Source organism: Salvelinus fontinalis, chromosome 18 (assembly GCF_029448725.1).
Source record: "Salvelinus fontinalis isolate EN_2023a chromosome 18, ASM2944872v1, whole genome shotgun sequence".
Taxonomy (NCBI): Eukaryota; Metazoa; Chordata; class Actinopteri; order Salmoniformes; family Salmonidae; genus Salvelinus; species Salvelinus fontinalis.
Window position 1 is genome coordinate 55,965,741 of NC_074682.1, and position 27,303 is coordinate 55,993,043.

General features: G+C 42.6%; 1 protein-coding gene across 1 annotated transcript in view; it reads right to left on the reverse strand.

The window, feature by feature from the left end:
• LOC129815774 (metabotropic glutamate receptor 7) overlaps nt 1–27,303 on the reverse strand; it is a 313,714-nt gene that overhangs the window by 135,676 nt on the left and 150,735 nt on the right. The window contains exon 2 of the mRNA XM_055869885.1: nt 24,601–24,817. Within this exon, the coding sequence (XP_055725860.1) occupies nt 24,601–24,817 (217 nt within the window). The remainder of the gene's footprint in view (nt 1–24,600; nt 24,818–27,303) is intronic.

The following is a 27,303-nucleotide window of genomic DNA, read 5'->3' on the forward strand; positions in this document are numbered from 1 at the left end:
TGTCTCTCCTCATACATCACCACACTACAGCTCTCTCCCTCTGTCTCTGCCTCATACATCACCACAGTACAGCTCTCCCTCTGTTTCTCCTCATACATCACCACACTACAGATCTCTCCCTCTGTCTCTCCTCATACATCACCACACTACAGATCTCTCTCTGTCTCTCCTCATACATCACCACACTACAGATCTCTCCCTCTGTCTCTCCTCATACATCACCACACTACAGCTCTCCCTCTGTCTACCTGTCTCTCCTCATACATCACCACACTACAGCTCTCTCCCTCTGTCTCATCCTCATACATCACCACACAACAGCTCTCTCCTCTGTCTCTCCTCATACATCACCACACTACAGATCTCTCCCTGTCTCTCCTCATACATCACCACACTACAGATCTCCCTCTGTCTCTCCTCATACATCACCACACTACAGATCTCTCTCTGTCTCTCCTCATACATCACCACACTACAGATCTCTCCCTGTCTCTCCTCATACATCACCACACTACAGATCTCTCCCTGTCTCTCCTCATACATCACCACAACTACAGCTCTCTCCTCTGTCTCTCCTCATACATCACCACACTACAGATCTCTCCCTGTCCCTCCTCATACATCACCACACTACAGATCTCTCCTCTGTCTCTCCTCATACATCACCACACTACAGATCTCTCCTCTGTCTCTCCTCATACATCACCACACTACAGATCGCTCCCTCTGTCTCTCCTCATACATCACCACACTACAGATCTCTCCCTCTGTCTCTCCTCATACATCACCACACTACAGATCTCTCCCTCTGTCTCTCCTCATACATCACCACACTACAGATCTCTCCCGTCTCTCCTCATACATCACCACACTACAGATCTCTCCCTCTGTCTCTCCTCATACATCACCACACTACAGATCTCCCTCTGTCTCTCCTCATACATCACCACACTACAGATCTCTCCCTGTCTCTCCTCATACATCACCTCACATACAGATCTCCCTCTGTCCCTCTCCTCATACATCACCACACTACAGATCTCTCCCTGTCTCTCCTCATACATCAACCACCACTACAGCTCTCTCCCTGTCTCTCCTCAAACATCCACACTACAGATCTCTCCCTGTCTCTCCTATACATCACCACACTACAGATCTCTCCCTCTGTCTCTCCTCATACATCACCACACTACAGCTCTCTCCCTCTGTCTCTCCTCATACATCACCACACTACAGATCTCTCCCTGTCTCTCCTCATACATCACCACACTACAGATCTCTCCCTGTCTCTCCTCATACATCACCACACTACAGCTCTCTCCCTGTCTCTCCTCATACATCACCACACTACAGATCTCTCCCTGTCTCTCCTCATACATCACCACACTACAGATCTCTCCCTGTCTCTCCTCATACATCACCACACCTACAGATCTCTCCCTGTCTCTCCTCATACATCACCACACTACAGATCTCCCTCTGTCTCTCCTCATACATCACCACACTACAGATCTCTCCCCCTGTCTCTCCTCATACATCACCACACTACAGATCTCTCCCTCTGTCTCTCCTCATACATCACCACACTACAGATCTCTCCCTGTCTCTCCTCATACATCACCACACTACAGATCTCCCCCTGTCTCTCCTCATACATCACCACACTACAGATCTCCCTCTGTCTCTCCTCATACATCACCACACTACAGATCTCTCCCTCTGTCTCTCCTCATACATCACCACACTACAGATCACTCCCCTCGCTCCTCTCCTCATACATCACCACACTACAGACTCTCCCTGTCTCTCCTCATACATCACCACACTACAGCTCTCCCTCTGTCTCTCCTCATACATCACCACACTACAGATCTCTCCCTCTGTCTCTCCTCATACATCACCACACTACAGATCTCTCCCTCTGTCTCTCCTCATACATCACCACACTACAGATCTCTCCCTGTCTCTCCTCATACATCCACCACACTACAGATCTCTCCCTGTCTCTCCTCATACATCACCACACTACAGCTCTCCCTCTGTCTCTCCTCATACATCACCACACTACAGATCTCCCTCTGTCTCTCCTCATACATCACCACACTACAGATCTCTCCCTGTCTCTCCTCATACATCACCACACTACAGATCTCTCCCTCTGTCTCTCCTCATACATCACCACACTACAGATCTCTCCCCCTGTCTCTCCTCATACATCACCACACTACAGATCTCTCCCTGTCTCTCCTCATACATCACCACACTACAGATCTCTCCCTCTGTCTCTCCTCATACATCACCACACTACAGCTCTCTCCCTCTGTCTCTCCTCATACATCACCACACTACAGATCTCTCCCTCTGTCTCTCCTCAAACATCAACACACTACAGATCTCTCCCTCTGTCTCTCCTCATACATCACCACACTACAAGCTCCTCTCCCTCTGTCTCTCCTCATACATCACCACACTACAGATCTCTCCCTCTGTCTCTCCTCATACATCACCACACTACAGCTCTCTCCCTCTGTCTCTCCTCATACATCACCACACTACAGATCTCTCCCTCTGTCTCTCCTCATACATCACCACACTACAGCTCTCTCCCTCTGTCTCTCCTCATACATCACCACACTACAGCTCTCTCCCTGTCTCTCCTCATACATCACCACACTACAGATCTCTCCCTGTCTCTCCTCATACATCACCACACTACAGATCTCTCCCTGTCTCTCCCTCATACATCACCACACTACAGATCTCTCCCTGTCTCTCCTCATACATCACCACACTACAGATCTCTCTCTGTCTCTCCTCATACATCACCACAGTACAGATCTCTCCCTGTCTCTCCCTCATACATCACCACACTACAGATCTCTCCCTGTCTCTCCTCATACATCACCACACTACAGATCTCTCCCTCTGTCTCTCCTCAAACATCAACACACTACAGCTCTCTCCCTCTGTCTCTCCTCATACATCACCACACTACAGATCTCTCCCTCTGTCTCTCCTCATACATCACCACACTACAGCTCTCTCCCTCTGTCTCTCCTCATACATCACCACACTACAGATCTCTCCCTCTGTCTCTCCTCATACATCACCACACTACAGCTCTCTCCCTCTGTCTCTCCTCATACATCACCACACTACAGCTCTCTCCCTCTGTCTCTCCTCATACATCACCACACTACAGCTCTCCCTCTGTCTCTCCTCATACATCACCACACTACAGCTCTCTCCCTCTGTCTCTCCTCATACATCACCACACTACAGATCTCTCCCTCTGTCTCTCCTCATACATCACCACACTACAGATCTCTCCCTGTCTCTCCTCATACATCACCACACTACAGATCTCCCTCTGTCTCTCCTCACACATCACCACACTACAGATCTCTCCCTGTCTCTCCCTCATACATCACCACACTACAGATCTCTCCCTGTCTCTCCTCATACATCACCACACTACAGATCTCTCTCTGTCTCTCCTCATACATCACCACAGTACAGATCTCTCTCTGTCTCTCCTCATACATCACCACACTACAGCTCTCTCCCTGTCTCTCCTCATACATCACCACACTACAGCTCTCTCCCTGTCTCTCCTCATACATCACCACACTACAGATCTCTCCCTGTCTCTCCTCATACATCACCACACTACAGATCTCTCCCTGTCTCTCCTCATACATCACCACACTACAGATCTCTCCCTGTCTCTCCTCATACATCACCACACTACAGCTCTCCCTCTGTCTCTCCTCATACATCACCACACTACAGATCTCCTTCTGTCTCTCCCTCATACATCACCACACTACAGCCTTACCATGGAAATATCCCAGCCAGGAAAAGCAATAAATCCTCTGCTATCTCATCCAGAAAACAGCTCTCTCAGAGGACAGAGTTCACGTCAAGCCTGCATGCTTCCCGTTTATTTCTTGGGTGGTTTGTCTAAAGCTCATGATGTCAGCTGTGTATACTTGTGCAAGCTGTACTTCTGTTCTGTACTGTTGTATTAATCCCAAGCAGACAATTGGTACTATGAATACTTTATAGCTAATTTGATGTCATGAACCATTGAACTGCATTTCTGGATTGGAGAAATTGATGTTGAATTTTTCAGTCTTATTTTGAACATTTTTAAAGCATTCTCCTTTATTCAATCTAAAATAACCCAATGACCTATTGATTAGTTTGTAGGTTGAAAATGTCATCGCGATGGAGGTCAGCCCAGCGAGCCGCTCTCTAATATCTAATAAATCAAATCAACATGGTGACAGAACAGACCAGAGCTGTAGTAGTACATGGATTTAATCAAAAAGTGTGTTTCTGTAAGAAAAGGATGCCATACTCGTGTATCTTGCATTCAAACAATGAAAACGGATGACAAAGTAGTGATGAAACTTCAATATGGTCCTTAAGGTCTCTGTCTAAGAGACGACTCCTGGGTGACATGACGTCATATACATCGGGTCAAGGTTCCTGAGGTTTCTGCCCCCCCCCCCCCCCCCCCCACAAAAAAAAAAAAACGATTCACGAATGACAACATATAAATACTTCTAATGAGAACCAGTGACAAGATATCCCCTCTGTGTATAAGGTAGTGGTATATGGAAGGAGGGGAAGGTTATACTGTAATAAGGAAAGGATGAATAATGGAGGAGAAGTGAGGAGTAATAGAAGGAGGTAGAGCTCTCAAAAGCCTTGGGCTGATATGTTGATGCTGCAAGAGGACACACACACACACACACACACACACACACACACACACACACACACACACACACACACACACACACACACACACACACACACACACACACACACACACACACACAGTTAGACATCTTAATAGCAGCTGTCTGGATTACCTGGGCCTGCGAGTCTCCCAGGATGTGACTGCCTGATTAATAGTCACCCACACCCACCTAACCCGCCTCAGAGGCCCCATCCACTGCTATTGCTTTTAGGCTATTATGGCGATTGTTGTACTGAACAGAGAAATGAAGACTACCATGCTTAAGGTAGTTAATACTGGGAAAGGAATTCACCACAATGATAGAGCCACCATCTATAGCAAGCAGGGACATAACTAGATATGAGGACACCGAGGTCCGGACCTCTGTAATTTCTTTTGATGAAAAAAAATATATAGAGAATAATAAATAAAACAATTCCAGTGTTGATCAAAGCTCAGTTTTTCATATATAGTGGACAATGTGAACTTCTGACCCACTGGGAATGTGATGAAAGAAATAAAAGCTGTAATATACATTCCCAGAGGGTCAGAAGTTTACATACACTCAATTAGTATTTGGTAGAATTGCCTTTAATTGTTTAACTTGGGTCAAACGTTTTGGGTAGCCTTCCACGAGCTTCCCACAATAAGTTGGATGAATTTTGGCCCATTCCTCCTGACAGAGCTGGTGTAACTGAGTCAGGTTTGTAGGCCTCCTTGCTCGCACACGCTCTTTCAGTTCTGCCCACAAATTTTCTATGGGATTGAGGTCAAGGCTTTGTGATGGCCACTCCAATACCTTGGCGTTGTTGTCCTTAAGCCATTTTGCCACATCTTTGGAAGTGTGCTTGGGGTCATTGTCCATTTGGAAGACCCATTTGCGACCAAGCTTTAACTTCCTGACTGATGTCTTGAGATGTTGCTTCAATATATCCACATAATTTTCCATCCTCATGAAGCCATTTATTTTGTGAAGTCCACCAGTCCCTCCTGCAGCAAAGCACCCCCACAACATGCTGCTGCCACCCCCGTGCTTCACGGTTGGGATGGTTTTCTTCGACTTGAAAGCATCCCCCTTTTTCCTCCAGACATAACAATGGTTATGGCCAAACAGTTCTATTTTTATTTCATCAGACCAGAGGACATTTCTCCAAAAAGTACGATCTTTGTCCCCATGTGCAGTTGCAAAACATAGTCTGGCTTTTTTGTGGCGGTTTTGGAGCAGTGGCTTCTTCCTTGCTGAGCTGCCTTTCAAGTTATTATGTCGATATTGGACTCGTTTTACTGTGGATATAGATACTTTTGTACCTGTTTCCTCCAGAATCTTCACAAGGTCCTTTGCTGTTGTTCTGGGATTGATTTGCACTTTTCGCACCAAAGTACGTTCATCTCTAGAAGACAGAACGCGTCTCCTTCCTGAGCTGTACGACAGCTGCGTGGTCCCACGGTGTTTATACTTGCGTACTATTGTTTGTACAGATGAACGTGTTACCTTCAGACATTTGGAAATTGCTCCCAAGGATAAACCAGACTTGTGGAGGTCTACAATTTTTTTTCTGAGGTCTTGGCTGATTTCTTTTGATTTTCCCATGATGTCAAGCAAAGAGGCACTGAGTTTCAAAGTAGGCCTTGAAATACATCCACAGGTACACCTCCAATTGACTCAAATGATGTCAATTAACCTTTCAGAAGCTTCTAAAGCCATGAAATAATTTCCTGGAATTTTCCAAGCTTTTTAAAGTCACAGTCAACTTAGTGTATGTAAACTTCCAACCCACTGGAATTGTGATACAGTGAAATATAAGTGAAATAATCTGTCTGTAAACAATTGTTGGAACAATTACTTGTGTCATGCACAAAGTAGATGTCCTAACCGACTTGCCAAAACTATAGTTTGTCAACAAGAAATTTGTGGAGTGGTTGAAAAACAAGTTTTAATGACTCCAACCTAAGTATATAAACTTCCTACTTCAACTGTATATAGGTGTCACGTTCCTGACCTGTTTCTGTTAGTTTTTTATGTGGTAGTTGGTCAGGACGTGAGTTTGGGTGGGCAGTCTATGTTTTCTGTTTCTATGTTTGTTTAAGGGTTGCCTGGTATGGCTCTCAATTAGAGGCAGGTGTTTGGCGTTTCCTCTAATTGAGAGTCATATTAAGGTAGGTGTTTTCACACTGTTTGTTGTGGGTGGTTGTCTCCTGTGTCTGTGTATGTCATTGCGCCACATGGGACTGTTTCGGTTTTGTTTGTTTGTTCGTTCGTTTTATGTAGGCAGTTTTCGTGTTCATGCGTTCTTCGTGTTTCATGTGAGTTCGTCGTTCAGGTCTGTCTACATCGTTTATTTGTTTTGTATTTCAAGTGTTCGTTCGTGTTTTCTGTTTTGTTTAATTAAAAATCATGTCATGTTCAAACGCTGCGTTTTGGTCGAATCCCTGCTCCTCCTCTTCGGATGAAGAGGAGGAGGAAAGCCGTTACAATAGGGAAGGTAATCAGGGAGGTGATGGAGTCCAGGTGAGTCTGCTGACGCGCAGATGCGATTTTCTGGATACGATTATCCCGAAATTATATATTTTTTTGTAATTATACACGATCTGAAAATGTTATATTATCAGGTGTCAGCACACATCTTTCTCATGACAGTCAGTCAATTGAGGTGCGATGTGATCTAAATATCTCAATTGGCTATTTTGCCTGTCTGTAAAGAGAAGGGCGGCTGTAAGGTTGATCCTGCTGCTCTGATTGGATAGAGCGAAGCTGGTTTTTCAGTCCGATCATTCAGCCTGCTGCAGCCTCCTGTTAGCCTGCTACTACAATAAATCAAATGGCAAGGACGTTTTCTATCAAGATATCAATGTGCATAATATCTAACAAGCGGGCGAGGGTAGACAAAAAATATGAAAAGTCGACGTGCATTCTGACTATAGCAAACTTGTCTGACCGCTGCAAGTTGAGGACACAGACACATGTCAGACACACACACCCTTCCGCGGCTCCTACTCTGCGGTTTGTTTAGTCAATAAACGTGTAGAGATATATATTTTGACAACATATACTTAGGCATATTAAAACATTTCATTTTTTCCCCCCGGTTACGAGTAGCATCATCCGATCCGACTGTCAACTGACAATTTACGGATACGATTACGAATATGAGTATGACAACGTCGGCAAACCCTTAGTATGCACTCCAGTTGGTAATAACCTCATAATACCAGGCATTAGTCACACCAGTCAATGTTCATGTCACCCTCTCTGTTAACCTCTCACACACACACTGTCAGGCATTGTACTGACTGCTCTTGGAGGCCCTATAGCAGCACCCCCAAAGAAGAGGCTTTAACCTGTCTAGGATCAGCGTGGCGCTAGCGGCACACCCCCCCCCCCCCCACTGAAAAACCAGTGCCGCGAAATTCAAAAAAAATATTTTTTTAAAATATTTAACTTTCACACATTAAAGTCCAATACAGCTAATGAAAGACACAGATCTTATGAATCCAGTCAACATTTCCGATTTTTAAAATGTTTTACAGGGAAGACACAATATGTAAAGATGTACATCTATTACCTAAAAACACATTAGCATATTCCACCATCTTTTATTTGTCCACCAACACCAGTAGCCATCACCAATTCGGCTAAACTAAGATATTTATAGCCCCTAACCAACAAAAAAACTCATTAGATGACAGTCTGATAACATATTTATGGTATGGGATAGGTTTTGTTAGAAAAAAGTGCATATTTCAGGTATATGGCATAGTTTACAATTGCACCCACCATCACAAATGGACTAGAATAATTACAATGAGCAACGTGTTTACCTAACTACTAATCATCAAACATTTCGTAAAAATACACAGCATACACGAATCGAAAGACACAGATCCTGTGAATACAGACAATATTTCAGATTTTCTAAGTGTCTTACAGCGAAAACACAATAAATCGTTATATTAGCTTAGCACATAGCAATTAGCAGCCCAGCATTGATTCTAGCCAAAGTGAGCGATAAAAGTCAACATCGCCAAAAGATATTAATTTTTTCACTAACCTTCTCAGAATTCTTCCGATGACACTCCTGTAACATCACATTACAACATGCATATACAGTTTGATCGAAAATGTTTATATTTAGCCACCAAAATCATGGTTAGACAATGTGAAATGTAACTCAGCTGGTCAGAATTTGTCCTTGCGCCACTTAGACAGTGATCTACTCTTATACATAAATACTCATAAACGTGACTAAAAAATATAGGGTGGACAGGGATTGATAGACAATTTAATTCTTAATACAATTGCGTTATTACATTTTTTAATTTATCCTTACTTTTCAATACAGTTTGCGCCAAGCGAAGCTACGTCAAAAAACATGGCGTCCTAAGCCACTAAAATGTTTCGACAGAAACACGATTTATCATAATAAAAATGTCCTACCTTGAGCTGTTCTTCCATCAGTATCTTGGGCAAAGGATCCTTTCTTGGGAGAAATCGTCTTTTGGTGGAAAGCTGTCCTCTTGCCATGTGGAAATGTCAACTACGTTCGGGATGAACTGAAAAGCGTTCCCAACTTTTCACATCGTTGCAAAAATAAATGTCCCAAAATCGCACTAAACGGATATAAATTGCTATAAAACGCTTTAAATTAACTACTTTGTGATGTTTGTAACTCCTATAACGAGTGAAAAGATGACCGGAGAAATATAACAGGCTAAACTAATGCTTGGAACAGGAGAGGGTCGGTGTCTTCCACGCGCGTTACGCAGCAAGAAAAGACTTGCTAGCTAAAGGTTTTTTTCATTTGTAGTGCCTGTGAACGAGCAATCGAGCCCGTTGGAATCGTCATCACGTAAAGGCATCCAGGGGAAGACGTAAGAAGTGTCCGTATAGTCATAGCAACGACAGTGCCCGTTTAAATGACTTCAGAAAAGTGGCCAACGTTTCTCAAATCTGACTCCATGTCAGGGAAATTGCTGTAGAATGGGCTCTGTTCCACTTAGAGACAAAATTTCAACTCCTATAGAAACTATAGACTGTTTTCTATCCAATAATAATAATAATATGCATATTGTACGATCAAGGATTTTGTGGGAAGCCGTTTAAAAAATTAGCCACATTAGCATAAATAGTCTAAACAGCGCCCCCATCCCCAACAGGTTAAATGAGACACGTGGGCAAGCGTAGAGCACTACAAAGGTAATATGGTGTCATTTGGGATGTGAAAGAGAGAGATTACATGACAAACCCAGTAATATGTGTCTCTCTGTCTGGATACAGGGTGTAGACTGGTACAGTTTAAACTGCCAACCGGATTCCCCACAACATTCGTTATTTGACTTGACAGGGAAGGCTTTTTTCTGTCTCATTAACAAGTTTGCTGTCTAGGAATTGTGGTTTATGACTCGGGGTGTGTGTTCGGTCCCAGTCTTGAAGAGAGGAGATGGGACTGGATAAAACAGTTCGTCATGGTGATGGATTGATGTTCTAAGAGTGTTGTCAGGCAGGTTATATTGACTGATACATGATGCTATACACAGCTAGGCTAGCAGACAGTTTCTTGTTTTGCCTTTGTCTCTGGTTATATTGACTGAGGATGCTATACACAGCTAGGCTAGTAGAAAGGTTCTTGTTTTGCCTGTTATTTGTCTATATTCAGTCATAGTGATGCACAGACATGTCTCTGGGATGGTTTTCATTACCATGTCATTCACTGATGATTAGATCAGAGCCCGTATTAACGAAGCGTCTTGAAGTAGAAGCTCTGATCTAGGATCAGGTCCGCCTATCCTCGTAATCTCCCCCAATCCATGTAATCATATTCATTATTATCTAAAAAAGGCAAAACTGATCTTCACTTTGAGACGCTTTATGATAACAGACCTAGGTCTATATACATTGACCCCATTTCAATGAGACATACTGTTTCTCATCATTTCTTTATAAGCTCTATAACCTAGGGAGCACTTGCATGCACAGTCAAATGGCAGCAGTATCTATCCCATATAACATTTTCCCCTTAGCCACCTATCCACTGTTTGCTCACCCTCATCATGAGTTTTTCTCCCATTTTGCCCTGTTCTTATCACAGTTCTCTCATCCCAACATGACGCTAAGTTTGGGTACTTAGAAACGCTGTGAACCACAACATGGTCTTTTCTCATTTTAATGAGTGATTAGACACACGCGCGCAGGTGCAGCCGCACACACACACATGAGGACTCTTCAGTTAAATATTAATGGCTGCCGGACCTGAAATAGGCTAGCTGCCCACCGGACGTCATTAACTTTTAAAAATATTTGTAACTCTTTCTTTTCAAATGACTCAGCAACATCACATCTAGAAAGTTGCTTAGGTGATGGAATAACTCAAAATCGTGTCTTGAAAGAGTTAAGTAACATGGCTAACAGATGTTGGCAGAACAGGAAAAACGTCTATGAAAAGTAGTTTGAGGCATTGGTAGTAAAGGAAAAACATTTTTTTATTTCACCTTTATTTAACCAGGTAGGTCAGCTGAGAACAAGTTCTCATTTACAGCTGCGACCTGACCAAGATAAAGCAAAGCAGTGCGACACAAACAACAACACAGAGTTACACATGGAATAAACAAACATACAGTCAATAACACAATAGAAAATATATATATATATACAGTGTGTGCAAATGAGGTAAGATTAGGGAGGTAAGGCAATAAATAGGGCATAGTGGCGAAGTAATTACTATTAAGCAATTAACAGTGATGGGTGTGCAGAAGATGGATCTGCAAGGTGCAAAGGAGAAAAATATATAAATATAACAATATGGGGATGAGGTAGTTGGATGGGCAATTTACAGATGGGCTATGTACAGGTGCAATGATTTGTGAGCTGCTCTGACAGCTGATGCTTAACGTTAGTGAGGGAGATATGAGTCTCCAGCTTCAGTGAATTTTGCAATTCGTTCCAGTCATTGGCAGCAGAGAACTGGAAGGAAAGGCGGCCAAAGGAAGAATTGGCTTTGGGGGGACAGTGAAATATACCTGCTGGAGCGCGTGCTGCTGTGTTGACCAGTGAGCTGCAGGGCTTTACCTAGCAGAGACTTGTAGATGACCTGGAGCCAGTGGGTTTGGCGACGAATATGAAGCGAGGACCAGCCAACGAGAGCATACAGGTCACAGTGGTGGGTAGTGTATGGGGCTATTGTGACAAAACGGATGGCACTGTGATAGACATTTTGTAAATGACATCGCCGATGTCAAGGATCGGTAGGATAGTCAGTTTTACGAGGGTATGTTATGGCAGCATGAGTGAAGGATGCTTTGTTGCAAAATAGGAAGGCGATTTTAGATTTCATTTTGGATTGGAGATGCTTAATGTGAGTCTGGAAGGAGAGTTTACAGTCTAACAAGACACCTAGGTATTTGTAGTTGTCCACATATTCTAAGTCAGAACCATCCAGAGTAGTGATGCTGGGCGGGCGGGCAGGTGCAGGCAGCGATCGGTTGAAGAGCATGCATTTAGTTTTACTTGCATTTAAGAGCAGTTGGATGCCACAGAAAGAGAGTTGTATGGCATTGAAGCTAGTCTGGAGGTTAGTTAACACAGTGTCAAAAGAAGGGCCAGAAGTATACAGAATGGTGTCGTCTGCGTAGAGGTGGATCAGAGAATCACCAGCAGGAAGAGCAACATCATTGATGTATACAGAGAAGAGAGTCGGCCCGAGAATTGAACCCTGTGGCATCCCCATAGAGACTGCCAGAGGTCCGGACAACAGGCCCTCCGATTTGACACACTGAACTCTGTCTGAGAAGTAGTTGGTGAACCAGGCGAGGCAGTCATTTGAGAAACTAAGGCTATTGAGTTTGCCGATAAGATTGTGGTGATTGACAGAGTCGAAAGCCTTGGCCAGGTCGATGAATACGGCTGCACAGTAATGTCTCTTATCGATGGCGGTTGTCGTTTAGGACCTTGTATGACGTCGTTTAGGACCTTGAGCGTGGCTGAGGTGCACCAATGACCAGCTCGGAAACCAGATTGCATAGCGGAGAAGGTACGGTGGGATTCGAAATGTTCGGTGATCTGTTTGTTAACTTGGCTTTCGAAGACCTTAGAAGGCAGGGTATGATAGATATAGGTCTGTAACAGTTTGGGTCTAGAGTGTCTCCACCTTTGAAGAGGGGGATGACTGCGGCAGCTTTCCAGTCTTTGGGGATCTCAGACGATATGAAAGAGATGTTGAACAGGCTAGTCAAAGGGGTTACAACAATTGCTGAGGATAATTTTAGAGAGGGTCCAGATTGTCTAGCCCAGCTGATTTGTAGGGGCCCAGATTTAGAAACTCTTTCAGAACATCACCTATCTGTATTTGGGTGAAGGAGAAATAGGGGAAGCTTGGACAAGTTGCTGTGGGGGTTGCAGGACTGTTGACCGGGCTTTTAGAACATCAGCTGTCTGGATTTGTGTGAAGGAGAAGCGGGGGGGGGGGGGGGGGGGGGGGCTTGGGCTAATTGCTACAGGGGGTGCTGAGATGTTGGCCGGGGTAGGGGTAGCCAAGTGAAAAGCATGGCCAGCCGTAGAAAAATGCTTATTGAAATTCTCAATTATAGTGGATTTGTCAGTGGTGACTGTGTTTCCTATCCTCAGTGCAGTGGCCAGCTGGGAGGAGGTGTTCTTATTCTCCATGGACTTTACAGTGTCTCAGAACTTTTTGGAGTTTGTGCTACAGGATGCAAAATTCTGTTCGAAAAAGCTAGCCTTTGCTTTCCTAACTGCCTGTGTATATTGGTTGTGTGAAGTGGAGTGGTTTGAGGAAATTAAAACTCTTAAGTATCTGCCCCATTTTTTCAAATTTCCCTTAAAATGACATAACCCAAATCTAACCTTCTGTAGCTCTGGAGCTGAAGCAACGCTATGCATATTCTTGATACCATTTGAAAGGAAACACTTTGAAGTTTGTGAAAATGTGAATTTAATGTAGGAGAATATAACACATTAGATCTGGTAAAAGATATCACTAAGTAAAAAAACATGTGTATCTTTGAAATGCAAGAAAAAGACCATAATGTATTATTCCAGACAAGGAGAAATTTAGACTTTGGCCACTAGATGGCAGCAGTGTATGTGTAAAGTTTTAGACTGATCCAATGAACCATTGCATATCTGTTCAAAATGTTGTATCAAGACTGCCCAAATGTGTCTAATTGGTTAATTCATACATTTAAGTTCATAATTGTGCACTTTCCTAAAACAATAGTATGGTATTATTCCACTGTAATAGGTACTGTACATTGGACAGTACAGTTAGATTAATTAACAAAAAATTTAGTTTTCTGCCCATATCAGATATGTCTATATCCTGGGAATTATTTTTGTTCCTTACAACCTCATGCTAATGAAAATAGCCTACGTTAGCTCAACCATCCCGTTGGGGGGACACCGATGCTGTAGAGCACAGGTGTCAAACTCATTCCACGGGGGGCCGAGTGTCTGCGGGTTTTCGCTCCTCCCTTGTACTTGATTGATGAATTAACATCACTAATTAGTTAGGAACTCCCCACACCTGGTTGTCTAGGGCTTTATTGAAAGGAAAAACCAAAAACCTGCAGACACTAGGCCCTCCGTGGAATGAGTTTGACACCCCTGCAGTAGAGGATAAAATGTTTTAAAAAACTCACATTTTGAAAAGGCATGTTATTTATAGTTATTTATCCAAGTAGCCAGCCTACTGATAAATCTACTGTTAGTCCTCGTTGCCAATGGTATAGTTAGCATGGGTAATAAAGACTAACTTCTGCACTGTATCACATTGTACATCACTCTGACCAATCATTCGCATGTAAAGCTGCACCCTGTTGTAAAACTATAACAACAGTAAAACTTAACAACAGTAAACCTTAACAACAGTAAACCTTAACAGTGCAGTATTTAACCAATGGCATTGAGGAGTACACTATATCTGTCTTTGGCTTCATCAATAAGTGCATTGATGACATCGTCCCCACAGTGACTGTACATACACACACCAACCAGAAGCTATGGATTACAGGCAGCATCCGCACTGAGCTAATGGCTAGAGCTGCTGCTTTCAAGGAGTCGGATGCTTATAAGAAATTCCGCTATGCCCTCCAACAAACCATCAAACAGGCAAAGCTTCAATACAGGACTAAGATTGAGTCGTACTACACCGGCTCTGACGCTTGTCGGATGTGGCAGGGCCTGCAAACCATTACAGACTACAAAGGGAAGCATAGCCAAGAGCTGCCTAGTGACACAAGCTTCCCAGATGAGCAAAACAACTGCTATGCTTGCTTCGAGGCAAATAACACTGAAACATGCATGAGAGCACCAGCTGTATCGGAAGACTGTGTGATCACACTCTCCGCAGCCGATGTGAGTAAGATCTTTAGATAGGTCAACATTCACAAGGCCGCAGGGCCAGACGGAATATAAGAACGTGTACTGCGAGCATGCGCTGACCAACTAGCAAGTGTCTTCACTGACATTTTCAACCTCTCCCTGTCCGAGTCTATAATACCAACATGTTTTAAACAGACCACCACAGTGCCTGTGCCAAAGAACACTAAGGTAACCTGCATAAATGACTACCGACTCGTAGCACTCACGTCTGTAGCCATAAAGTGTTTTGAAAGGCTGGTCATGGCTCACACCAACACCACTATCCCAGAAACCCTAGACCCACTCCAATTTGCATACCGCCCCAACAGATTCACAGATGATACAATCTCTATTGCACTCCACACTGCTCTTTCCCACCTGGACAAAAGGAACACCTATGTGAGAATGCTATTAAATGACTACCGCTCAGCATTCAACACCATAGTGCCCTCAACGCTCATCAATAAGCTAAGGACCCTGGGACTAAACACCTCCCTCTGCAACTGGATCCTGGATTTCCTGACGGGCCACCCCCAGGTGGTAAAGGTAGGTAACAACACATCCTCTGCGCTGATCCTCAACACAGGGACCCCTCAGGGGTGTGTGCTCTGTCCCCTCCTGTAGTCCCTGTTCACTCATGTCTGCACGGCCAGGCACGACTCCGACACCATCATTAAATCTGCCGATGACTCTCTGATACCAAATGGCAAGCGGTACCGGAGCGCCAAGTCTAGGTCCAAGAGGCTTCTAAACAGCTCCTACCACCGAGCCATAAGACTCCTGAACATCTAGTCAAATGTCTACCCAGACTATTCTCATTGCCCCCGCCCCCCCCCCCCCCCCTCCACACCGATGCCACTCCCTGTTGTCATCTATGCACAGTCACTTTAATAACTCTACCTACATGTACTTACTACATCGACTAACCGGTGCCCCTGCACATTGACTCTGTACCGACACCCTTCTGTATATATTGTTATTTTTTACTGCTGCTCTTTAATGTCGCGTTACTTTTATCTATTATTCTTATCCTTATTTTTTGAAAATGCACTGTCAGTTATAAGGTGTAGACTATTAGGTCTACACCTGTTGTATTCAGCACATGTGACTAATACAATTTGATTTGATTTGGTCTGTAAACTATCTCTATATCCACCTAGGCCTTGTAGGCTGTCTCATGTCTTAATAAAAGAGGAATGTATTTCTCAGCAATGGAAGCCTGAAGCACCTGTAACTGACTGAACCCTTCCAAAGCTACACCTGAGCAGATATCATCTTTAAGGGGATCATGCACTGTTGTTTAATGTAGCAAGTTAAACCACTTTTTAGCTACGTGGTTATATCCATGGAGATACATTATGTGCTGGATTTATGGTTCATGACACACTAAAACACAGTTTGTGTTTGTGTGTGTGTTTGTATGTGTGTGTGTGAATGTGTGTGTATGAGTGTGTGTGTGTGTAGGTGTGTGTGGACGTGTTTAACTATACTTGTGGGGACGACAGTAAACAAACACAAATTTGACCAGCTGAGGACATTTGACAAGGTCAAATGCTATTCCTAGGGGGTTTAGGGTTAAGGTTAGAATTAGGTTGAGGGTTAGGTTTAGTTTTAGGGTTAGAATTAGGTTCAGCGTTAGGAGTTAGGTTTAGAATTAGGTTTAGGGTTAGGTTTAGTTTTAGGGTTAGAATTAGGTTCAGCGTTAGGAGTTAGGTTTAGAATTGGGTTTAGGGTTAGGTTTAGTTTTAGGGTTAGAATTAGGTTCAGCGTTAGGAGTTAGGTTTAGAATTAGGTTTAGGGTTAGGTTTAGTTTTAGGGTTAGAATTAGAGTTAGAGTTAGAATTAGGTTGAGGGTTAGGTTTAGTTTTAGGGTTACAATTAGGTTCAGGTCAAAATTAGGTTCAGGTCAAAATTAGGTTCAGGTCAAAATTAGGTTCAGGTCAAAACATAGTACAATAAAACTGCAGCAGCAGGGACTCTACATTGCATTTGCACAAGTATACCCTCCTTGAGAAAGACCGGTGGTGTAGAGTAACTCAGTATAAATACTTTCAAATCAACTCAAATCAAATTGTATTTGTCACATGCGCCGAATACAACTGGTGTAGACTTTACCATGAAATTCCTACTTATGAAATGCGTACCTTCCCAACGATGAAGAGTTAAATAATAACAATACACTAAAAATACAGTAGTAACACAAGAGGAAGAAAATACACAAGAATGGAGCTTAATACAGGATATACCAGTACCAGATCAATGTGGAGCTATATACAGGAAATACCAGATCAATGTAGAGATTTATACAGGGAGTACCAGATCAATGTGGAGCTATATACAGGAAATACCAGATCAATGTGGAGATTTATACAGGGAGTACCAGATCAATGTGGAGCTATATACAGGGAGTACCAGTACCAGATCAATGTGGAGATTTATACAGAGAGTACCAGATCAATGTGGAGCTATATACAGGGAGTACCAGTACCAGATCAATGTGGAGATTTATACAGGGAGTACCAGATCAATGTGGAGCTATATACAGGGAGTACCAGTACCAGATCAATGTGGAGATTTATACAGGGAGTACCAGATCAATGTGGAGCTATATACAGGAAATACCAGATCAATGTGGAGATTTATACAGAGAGTACCTGATCAATGTGGAGCTATATACAGGAAGTACCAGATCAATGTGGAGATTTATACAGAGAGTACCTGATCAATGTGGAGCTATATACAGGAAATACCAGATCAATGTGGAGATTTATACAGAGAGTACCTGATCAATGTGGAGCTATATACAGGGAGTACAGGTACCAGATCAATGTGGAGCTATATACAGGGAGTACCAGATCAATGTGGAGCTATATACAGGAAGTACCAGTACCAGATCAATGTGGAGATTTATACAGAGAGTACCTGATCAATGTGGAGCTATATACAGGAAGTACCAGTACCAGATCAATGTGGAGATTTATACAGGGAGTACCAGATCAATGTGGAGCTATATACAGGAAGTACCAGTACCAGATCAATGTGGAGATTTATACAGGGAGTACCTGATCAATGTGGAGCTATATACAGGAAGTACCAGTACCAGATCAATGTGGAGATTTATACAGAGAGTACCAGTACCAGATCAAATCAAATCAAGTTTATTTTATAAAGCCCTTCGTACATCAGCTAATATCTCGAAGTGCTGTACAGAAACCCAGCCTAAAACCCCAAACAGCAAGCAATGCAGGTGTAGAAGCACGGTGGCTAGGAAAAACTCCCTAGAAAGGCCAAAACCTAGGAAGAAACCTAGAGAGGAACCAGGCTATGTGGGGTGGCCAGTCCTCTTCTGGCTGTGCCGGGTGGAGATTATAACAGAACATGGCCAAGATGTTCAAAATGTTCATAAGTGACAAGCATGGTCAAATAATAATCAGGAATAAATGTCAGTTGGCTTTTCATAGCCGCTCATTAAGAGTTGAAAACAGCAGGTCTGGGACAGGTAGGGGTTCCATAACCGCAGGCAGAACAGTTGAAACTGGAATAGCAGCAAGGCCAGGTGGACTGGGGACAGCAAGGAGTCATCATGCCCGGTAGTCGTGAAGAGGGCACGTCAGCGCTTGTGGAGCTATATACAGGAAGTACCAGTACCAGATCAATGTGCAGGGGTGTGAGGTGTTTGAGGTACATATATACATGAAGGCAGGGTAAAGTGACTAGCAAAGATCAGGATAGATAATAATAAGGTATTTGAGGTAGATATGTACTTAAAGTATGAATACAGAACGGCTGTCCATACGTTAAAAGGACTAATATCAACTACAGAACTAAGCCAACCTCAGCGTGAGGTCTGGTTGCGAACGGTTGAACGACAACAACCTAACGAAATTAGCATCGTGTTCCCGATGAGGACCATCCGCCAGGCACCAGGTGTTTTCGCCACCCACACCCACATCCTGTATCCCTCTCTGAGAGCACAGTACACAGCGTCTTCCATTGTACGGTTTATCGCAAACAGATCCATAGTTAAATGAAGACATGCCAGTCACGCCTTTGCATTGCCTTACAATGCCCCCCCCCCCCCCCCCCCCCCAAAAAAAAGTATGTATTCCCATGTAGGTCTTAAAAAGTTAAACTCATTGGATTATGATCAATTTAATGTTTGGAAGCATCAACATCACTAGTGTGCTGGAGTGTCCTGTCTATTTAGTTTCTATGGATGTTTAAAATGTAGTTACACTGGCTGCTACCTGAGAAACTTGCGGACAGGAAATCCTCGTCTAATCTGTGCACCAGTACGCTGCACAAGAAATCAATGTAGATATTTCTCTGCCTCCACAGCCTGTTGGAAATGGCTGAGCCTAATTGGCCAGATGATCTGTGGCGACGTGAAGCGGTAAGAGCAGGAACACACAAACACCCCCAGGTTAAATAGAGTAGAGGATTATGGGAGCAGAGATAACCCAGAACGATAAAGAACAAAACCCTGCAATCAGGAAGAGAAAGCCCTTTTGGGTGAGTAAAAAGCTCATAAAAAATTTGCGTAACACTTATTGTATCCCAAATGGCACCCTATTCCGTATGGGCCCTGGTTGAAAGTAGTGCACTATATATGGAATAGGGTGCCATTTGGTACACAAACACTGTATTATAGTCATCCTGTGATTAATAAAGGGAGATAAGGAAAGATGTTAGGGCAGAAGGCAAAACCTCAGATGACAGGCTTTTTACAATGGGTTTACTGGACCCGCTAACTGTGATTGTGTTGGCATATACATTTATACATTTAAGTCATTTAGCAGACGCTCTTATCCAGAGCGACTTACAAATTGGAAAGTTCATACATATTCATCCTGGTCCCCCCGTGGGAATTGAACCCTGGTCCCCCCGTGGGAATTGAACCCACAACCCTGGCGTTGCAAGCGCCATGCTCTACCAACTGAGCCACACGGGACCATAACGGGACACGGGACACGGGACCATCAAGCATGTGTGAACCAGTAACTGATTAGGTTAAAACATAGACTTCTGTTAAGCATAGACCTCTGGCAATACCGAAGTGTGATATTAATCAACTGCATTACATGTGCAATACATTACAATGACTGGTTCTTTAACCAGTGGATGTTAGCAGGCTGGTCATCTCAATGTCTCGTTCGTTTATAAGCTAGTAATAATATAATAACGTACTCTATAACCTTTAGCAGACGCTTCAATCCAAAGAGGTCCTCAATTAAAACGTTTTGAGGACCATATATTGAGGACCATAGTATATTGAGGACCATAGTATATTGAGGACCATAGTACAATGAGGACCATAGTATATTGAGGACCATATATTGAGGACCATATTGAGGACCATATATTGAGAACCATATTGACACTATATTTTTGGCTCCCAAGTGGCGTAGCGGTCTAAGGCACTGCATCTCAGTGCAAGAGGCGTCACTACAGTAGGGCGGCACACAATTGGCCCAGGGTCGTCCTGGTTTGGCCGGAGTAGGCAGTTATTGTAAATAAGAATTTGTTCTTAACTGACTTGCCTGGTTAAATAAAGGTTAAATAAAAACAAATACAAAATACAATTGAGTATCATAGTATATTGCTGAAGCTCAAAATTCTCCTCATAGAAATTTAACAGAGTGAATTTCATCCCTGTCTTCCCTACCCGGGGCTTGATCTCTGAACCCTCTGTATACAACGCTCTGTCATTCAAAGTCGCCAATACTAACTGAGGGCAAGACTAAGGTCAACTGTCAAACTGTGATAGACAGTTGTCAGATCTCAGGGAGGGTGACATCACCGCACGACGGCTGCTAGAGGGGTTGGCGGGTGGCGGGTGGCGGGACACAATGCACATTGGCTAACCGGGCTATCAGCATTGTGTCCCGCCAACCCCTCTTTACGCTACTGTTACTCTCTGTTCATCATATATGCATCGTCACTTTAACCATACATTCATGTACATACTACCTCAATCGGCCTGACTAACCGGTGTCTGTATGTAGCCTCGCTACTTTTATAGCCTCGCTACTGTATATAGCCTGTCTTTTTACTGTTGTTTTTATTTCTTTACTTACCTATTGTTCACCTAATACCTTTTTTGCACTATTGGTTAGAGCCTGTAAGTAAGTCACTGTAAGTTCTACACCTGTTGTATTCGGCGCACGTGACAAATAAACTTTGATTTGATTTCGATAGCCTGCTTGCTCATGTCTGTTACATTAAAGAAAGAAACCTCCCCTATAGGCTCTTATGTGGTCAAATACATCTTGTTGATTGTCTAATTGATTACAGTTGTCAAAAGAGAAAAACAATCACTATCCAAAACAGTTGATTAGCAGTCGTTGCTTATGAAGAAAGAGGAGCAGTGTCTTCCTAAAGCTAGAGTGAAAATGTTTGTTTGACATTTAAAGGAGGTCGACATGTTTATCCATTTCTTAGATTCTAGCATACATACAGCCAAAAAAACTGTACCAGTGAAAAGTTTGGACACACCTACTCATTCAAGGGTTTTTCTTTATTTTACTATTTTCTACATTGTAGAATACTTGTGAAGACATCAAAACTATAAAATAACACATTTTAAATCATGTAGTAAACAACAAAGTGTGATAAAAATCTAAATATACTTTAGATTTTAGATTCTTCAAAGTAGCCACCCTTTGCCTTGATGACAGCTTTGCACACTTTTGGCATTATCTCAACCATCTTCACCTGGAATGCTTTTCCAACGGTCTTGAAGGAGTTCCCACATTTGCTGAGCATTTGTTGGCTGCTTTTCCTTTACTCTGTGGTCCAACTCATACCAAACTATCTTAATTGGCTTGAGGTCAGGTGATTGTGGTCATCTGATACAGCACTCCATCACTCACCTTCTTGGTCAAATAGCCCCTACACAGCCTGGAGATGTGTTGGGTGTCATAGCTGAATCAGAATTAGTTAGGTAACATAGAGAAATAAGATGTTTTATTTACTTTATACTTGTCATTAGAATGTCTTCTTTTGGACTATACTGTTGGCAGTTGCATGTTCCTTTCTCCTCTAGGGAAAAGTCACTTGGGGCCCAGAGAGGGGAGAGGTCAAGCTTGTCTTTTACATGTCTGGTCATAGGCAGAATATCAGAAAGGGAGAAGTCAGGTTTGAACATTGTCTTCATATGTGAATATATCTGCGAAACCATGTGAAGGGCTCCACTATGTCTGTACGCCAGTCATTCCCTCATTTTCCCATTGGGGGTAGGAGTATGGCAGTGTCTGGAACCATTGTATTACCCCTCTGATGTTGAAACTTATCTTTCATAGTATATGACATAGAGGTTCACTCCCCTCAGGGAGCTTGTCCAGGGGTGGGTTGTATTTGAGATTGGTGTATCTAGAATTGACAATTGATATATGCCATTGGATGAGGTAATGTTTTGGTACTATGAAGTACCAAGAACGAGAAGAAGAACCTCGCCCAAGAGACCAAACTGAACGATAATTTATAGCTAATGCTATCTGGCTATGGGATACTCCTCTCTCAAGTAAAGGGTTCTTTGTGAAGTTCCTGAGATCTGTGGTTCGTCATGTGAGTTGAGAGGGGTGTATCTTGGCTATAAAAGATACTAAGTATTATTTTGTAAGCACTCTCAGAGAATTCATTTATAGACACTGAATTGATCTGAGAGTCAAAGGGTGAAGCTCATATCATTAAAGATGTAGTTTAAAATATAACTCTGACTTGTGTGTGTTTTGTAAACTCTCCTCATTTAGTAATACAGGAAATTACCACGACATGGGTCATTGTCCTGTTGAAAAACAAATGATAGTCCCACTAAGCGCAAACCAGATGGGATGGCATATATCTGCATAATGCTGTGGTAGCCATGCTGGTTAAGATTGCCTTGAATTGTAAATACATCACTGAAGTGTCACCAGCAAAGCATCATCACACCTCCTCCTCCATGCTTCACGGTGGGAACTACACATGCAGAGATCATCCATTCGACTATTCTGCGTCTCACATAGACATACCGGTTGCAACCTAGAATCTCAAATTAGACTCATCAGACCAATCGATAGATTTCCACCGGTCTAATGTCCATTGATTGTGTTTCTGGGCTAAAGTGGGTGTATTTTTCTTATTGGTGTCCTTTAGGAGGGGTTTCTTTGCAGCCATTCGACCATGACGGCCTGATTCACGCAGTCTCCTCTGAACAGTTGATGTTGAGGTGTGTCTGTTACTTGAACTCTGTGAAGCATTTATTTAGGCTGAAATTTCTGAGGCTGGTAACTCTAATGAACTTATCCTCTGCAGCAGATGTAACTCTGGCTCTTCCATTCCTATGGCAGTCCTCATGAGAGCCAGTTTCATCACAGCGCATGATGGGTTTTGCGACTGCAGTTGAAGAAAAATGAAAAGACATGACCTTCATGTCTTAAAGTAATAATGAATTGTCATTTCTCTTTGCTTATTTGAGCTGTTCTTGCCATAATATGGACTTGGTCTTTTAGCAAATTGGGCTATCGTTTGTATACCACCCCTATCTTGTCACAACACTACTGATTGGCTCAAACGTATTAAGAAGGAATGGAATTCCACATATTAAGTTTTAACAAGGCTCACCTGTTAATTGAAATGGAAAGGTGACTACCTCATGAAGCTGGTTGAGAGAATGCCAAGAGTGTTTAAGGCTGTCATCAAGGCAGAGGGTGGCTACTTTGAAGAATCTCAAATCTCAAATATATTTGTATTTGTTTAACACTTTTTTTGGTTAAGGGTTGATTCCTTATATGTTATTTCATAGTTTCAATGTATTCACTATTATACAAAAATGTCAAAAATAGTAAAAATAAAGAAAAACCCTTGAATGAGTATGTGTGTCCAAACTTTTGACTGGTACTGTATATACACATACATACAAGGTTACATACAAAGTCATTTCTAACTTGCAACCCTCAGTGGTTATCATTGTATGTTTAATTCCACCTGAAGATTATTGTAATTCCTTGACTGTTCGATCACATCACGTTAATCCACTTTAAACCTTTGAATGTTTTCCAATAATAAAACTTATTGCAATCAATCAATCAAATGTCTTTATAAAGCCCTTTTTTCATCACTAGTTGTCACAAAGTGCTATGCAGATACCCAGCATAAAACTTCAAAGAGCAAGCAAGGAGATGTATAAGCACAGTGGCTAAGAACAATTCCGTAGAAGGTGGGAATTTTTAAAGAAACCTATAGAGGGGTGGCCAGTCCTCTTCTGTCTCTACTGGGTAGAGAGGAACCAGGCTCAGAGGGGTGGCCAGTAATCTTCTGTCTGTACTGGGTAGAGAGGAACCAGGCTCAGAGGGGTGGCCAGTCACCTACTGTCTGTACCGGGTATAGAGGAACCAGGCTCTGAGGGGTGGCCAGTCCTCTACTGTCTGTACCGGGTGGAGATTTAAGAGTACATGGCCATTAAGGCCAGATTCACCAGAGAGGTTACTTTGGGACTCACCTGCTTCTCTGGACAGCTGTTGGAAGGCATCCACTCCCTTCTCTCCGTAGGATCCTTCTGATGCGACGGTAGATACATAGTTCCAGCCCATGGCCTTGACTATGTCCACCATGGCTTGGGCCTGGAACGAGTCCGGGGGCACCACACGGGAGAAGAAGTCATATCGCCGGTCATCGCTCAACTCCGGGGCCGTGGAGGCATAGCTGATCTGAGGAATCTGAGGAGAGAGAGAGAGAGGAGAAAGAAGGGATGAGTTAAGATGGAGAACAGGAGAATACAGTATGTAGATTATATGATTAGTCTCAGTATGCTATCCATCTTTTATACACTGCTCAAAAAAATAAATGGAACACTTAAACAACACAATGTAACTCCAAGTCAATCACACTTCTGTGAAATCAAACTGTCCACTTAGGAAGCAACACTGATTGACAATAAATTTCACATGCTGTTGTGCAAATGGAATAGACAAAAGGTGGAAATTATAGGCAATTAGCAAGACACCCCCCAAAACAGGAGTGATTCTGCAGGTGGTGACCACAGACCACTTCTCAGTTCCTATGCTTCCTGGCTGATGTTTTGGTCACTTTTGAATGCTGGCGGTGCTCTCACTCTAGTGGTAGCATGAGACGAAGTCTACAACCCACACAAGTGGCTCAGGTAGTGCAGTTCATCCAGGATGGCTCATCAATGCGAGCTGTGGCAAAAAGCTTTGCTGTGTCTGTCAGCGTAGTGTCCAGAGCATGGAGCCGATACCAGGAGACAGGCCAGTACATCAGGAGACGTGGAGGAGGCCGTAGGAGGGAAACAACCCAGCAGCAGGACCGCTACCTCCGCCTTTGTGCAAGGAGGTGCACTGCCAGAGCCCTGCAAAATGATCTCCAGCAAATTTTCCATTTGTGGGAAAATGATCTAGTCTAGAAGTAGGGTACATCAAACATTCAGCCTATAGACGCTATGGATGATCTAGTCTAGACGTAGGGACATCAAACATTCAGCCTATAGACGCTATGGATGATCTAGTCTAGACGTAGGGACATCAAACATTCAGCCTACAGACGCTATGAATGATCTAGTCTAGAAGTAGGGAACATCAAACATTCAGCCTACAGACGCTATGGAGGATCTAGTCTAGAAGTAGGAACATCAAACATTCAGCCTATAGACGCTATGGATGATCTAGTCTAGACGTAGGGACATCAAACATTCAGCCTATAGACGCTATGGATGATCTAGTCTAGACGTAGGGACGTCAAACATTCAGCCTATAGACGCTATGGATGATCTAGTCTAGAAGTAGGGACGTCACGTTGTTTTTCCTCTGACATGCACTGTCAACAGTGGGACCTTATATAGGCAGGTGTGTGCCTTTCCAAATCATATCCAATGAATTGAATTTACCACAGGTGGACTCCAATCGAGTTGTAGAAACATCTCAAGGATGATCAATGGAAACAGGATGCACCTGAGCTCAATTTCGAGTCTCATAGCAAAGCGTCTGAATACTTATGTAAATAAGGTGTTACTGTTTTTTTTTTATACATTTATCACTATGGGGTATTGTGTGAAGATTGATGAGGAAAACATTTAATTGAATACATTTTAGAATAAGGTTGTAACGTAAACATGTGGAACAATTCAAGGCGTCCGGAATACTTTCTGAATGTACTGTTTACACAACTTTCCATGATGTGAACAGTATGTGTTGTTACATTACACATGCTGAGGGATTTATTGACACTTGTCAAAACGACATGTTTTGTTTGTGCAGCAGTTTAAATAAAAGAGTCTTGTTAAAAATAAAAAATAAGTAATATGATCACTATTGTTGCACAAAAGGTGTAGATAGTACATTTTATGTTTATCTTTTCAACATATCACAAAATGTTTCTGCATATTGGTTATTGATTTGGACACTTTGGAACTGTGTTTTGACATTATTTATTATTATATATTATATATTATATTTATTTATTATTTATCCATATGTCTTGTCAAGAGTAATCAGCAACACCATCATTTTCAACTTAATTTTTAGGAATATACAGTGCCTTCAGAAAGTATTCACACTGCTTGACATTTTCCACATGTTGTTGTATCACTGGCCAATACACAATACCCCGTAATGTCAAAGTGGAATTATATTTATATATATATTTTTTAAATGAATTAAAAATGAAAAGCTGGAATGTGTTGAGTCAATAAGTATTCGTTTGTTATGGCAAGCCTGTATACTGTTCAGAAGTATAAATGTGCTGAACAAGTGACATAATAAGTTGCATGGACTCACTCTGTGTGCAATAATAGTTTCAACATGATTTTAGAATGACTACGTCATCTCTGTACCCCACACATACAATTATCTGTAAGGTCCCTCAGTAGAGCAGTGCATTTCAACCACAAAGATCAAGGAGGTTTTTCAATGCCTCACAAAGAAGGGCACCTATTGGTAGATGGTTAAAAAATAATAACATAAATACAGACATTGAATATCCCGTTGAACATGGTGAAGTAATTATTTATACAATTTAAATACTAAAGTAAAAGTAAAGATTGTCACGCCCTGACCTTAGAGAGCCTGTTTATGTCTCTATTTGGTTTGGTCAGGGTGTGATTTGGGGTGGGCATTCTATGTTCTTTATTTCTATGTTTTGTGTTTCTATGTTTTGGCCGGGTATGGTTCTCAATCAGGGACAGCTGTCT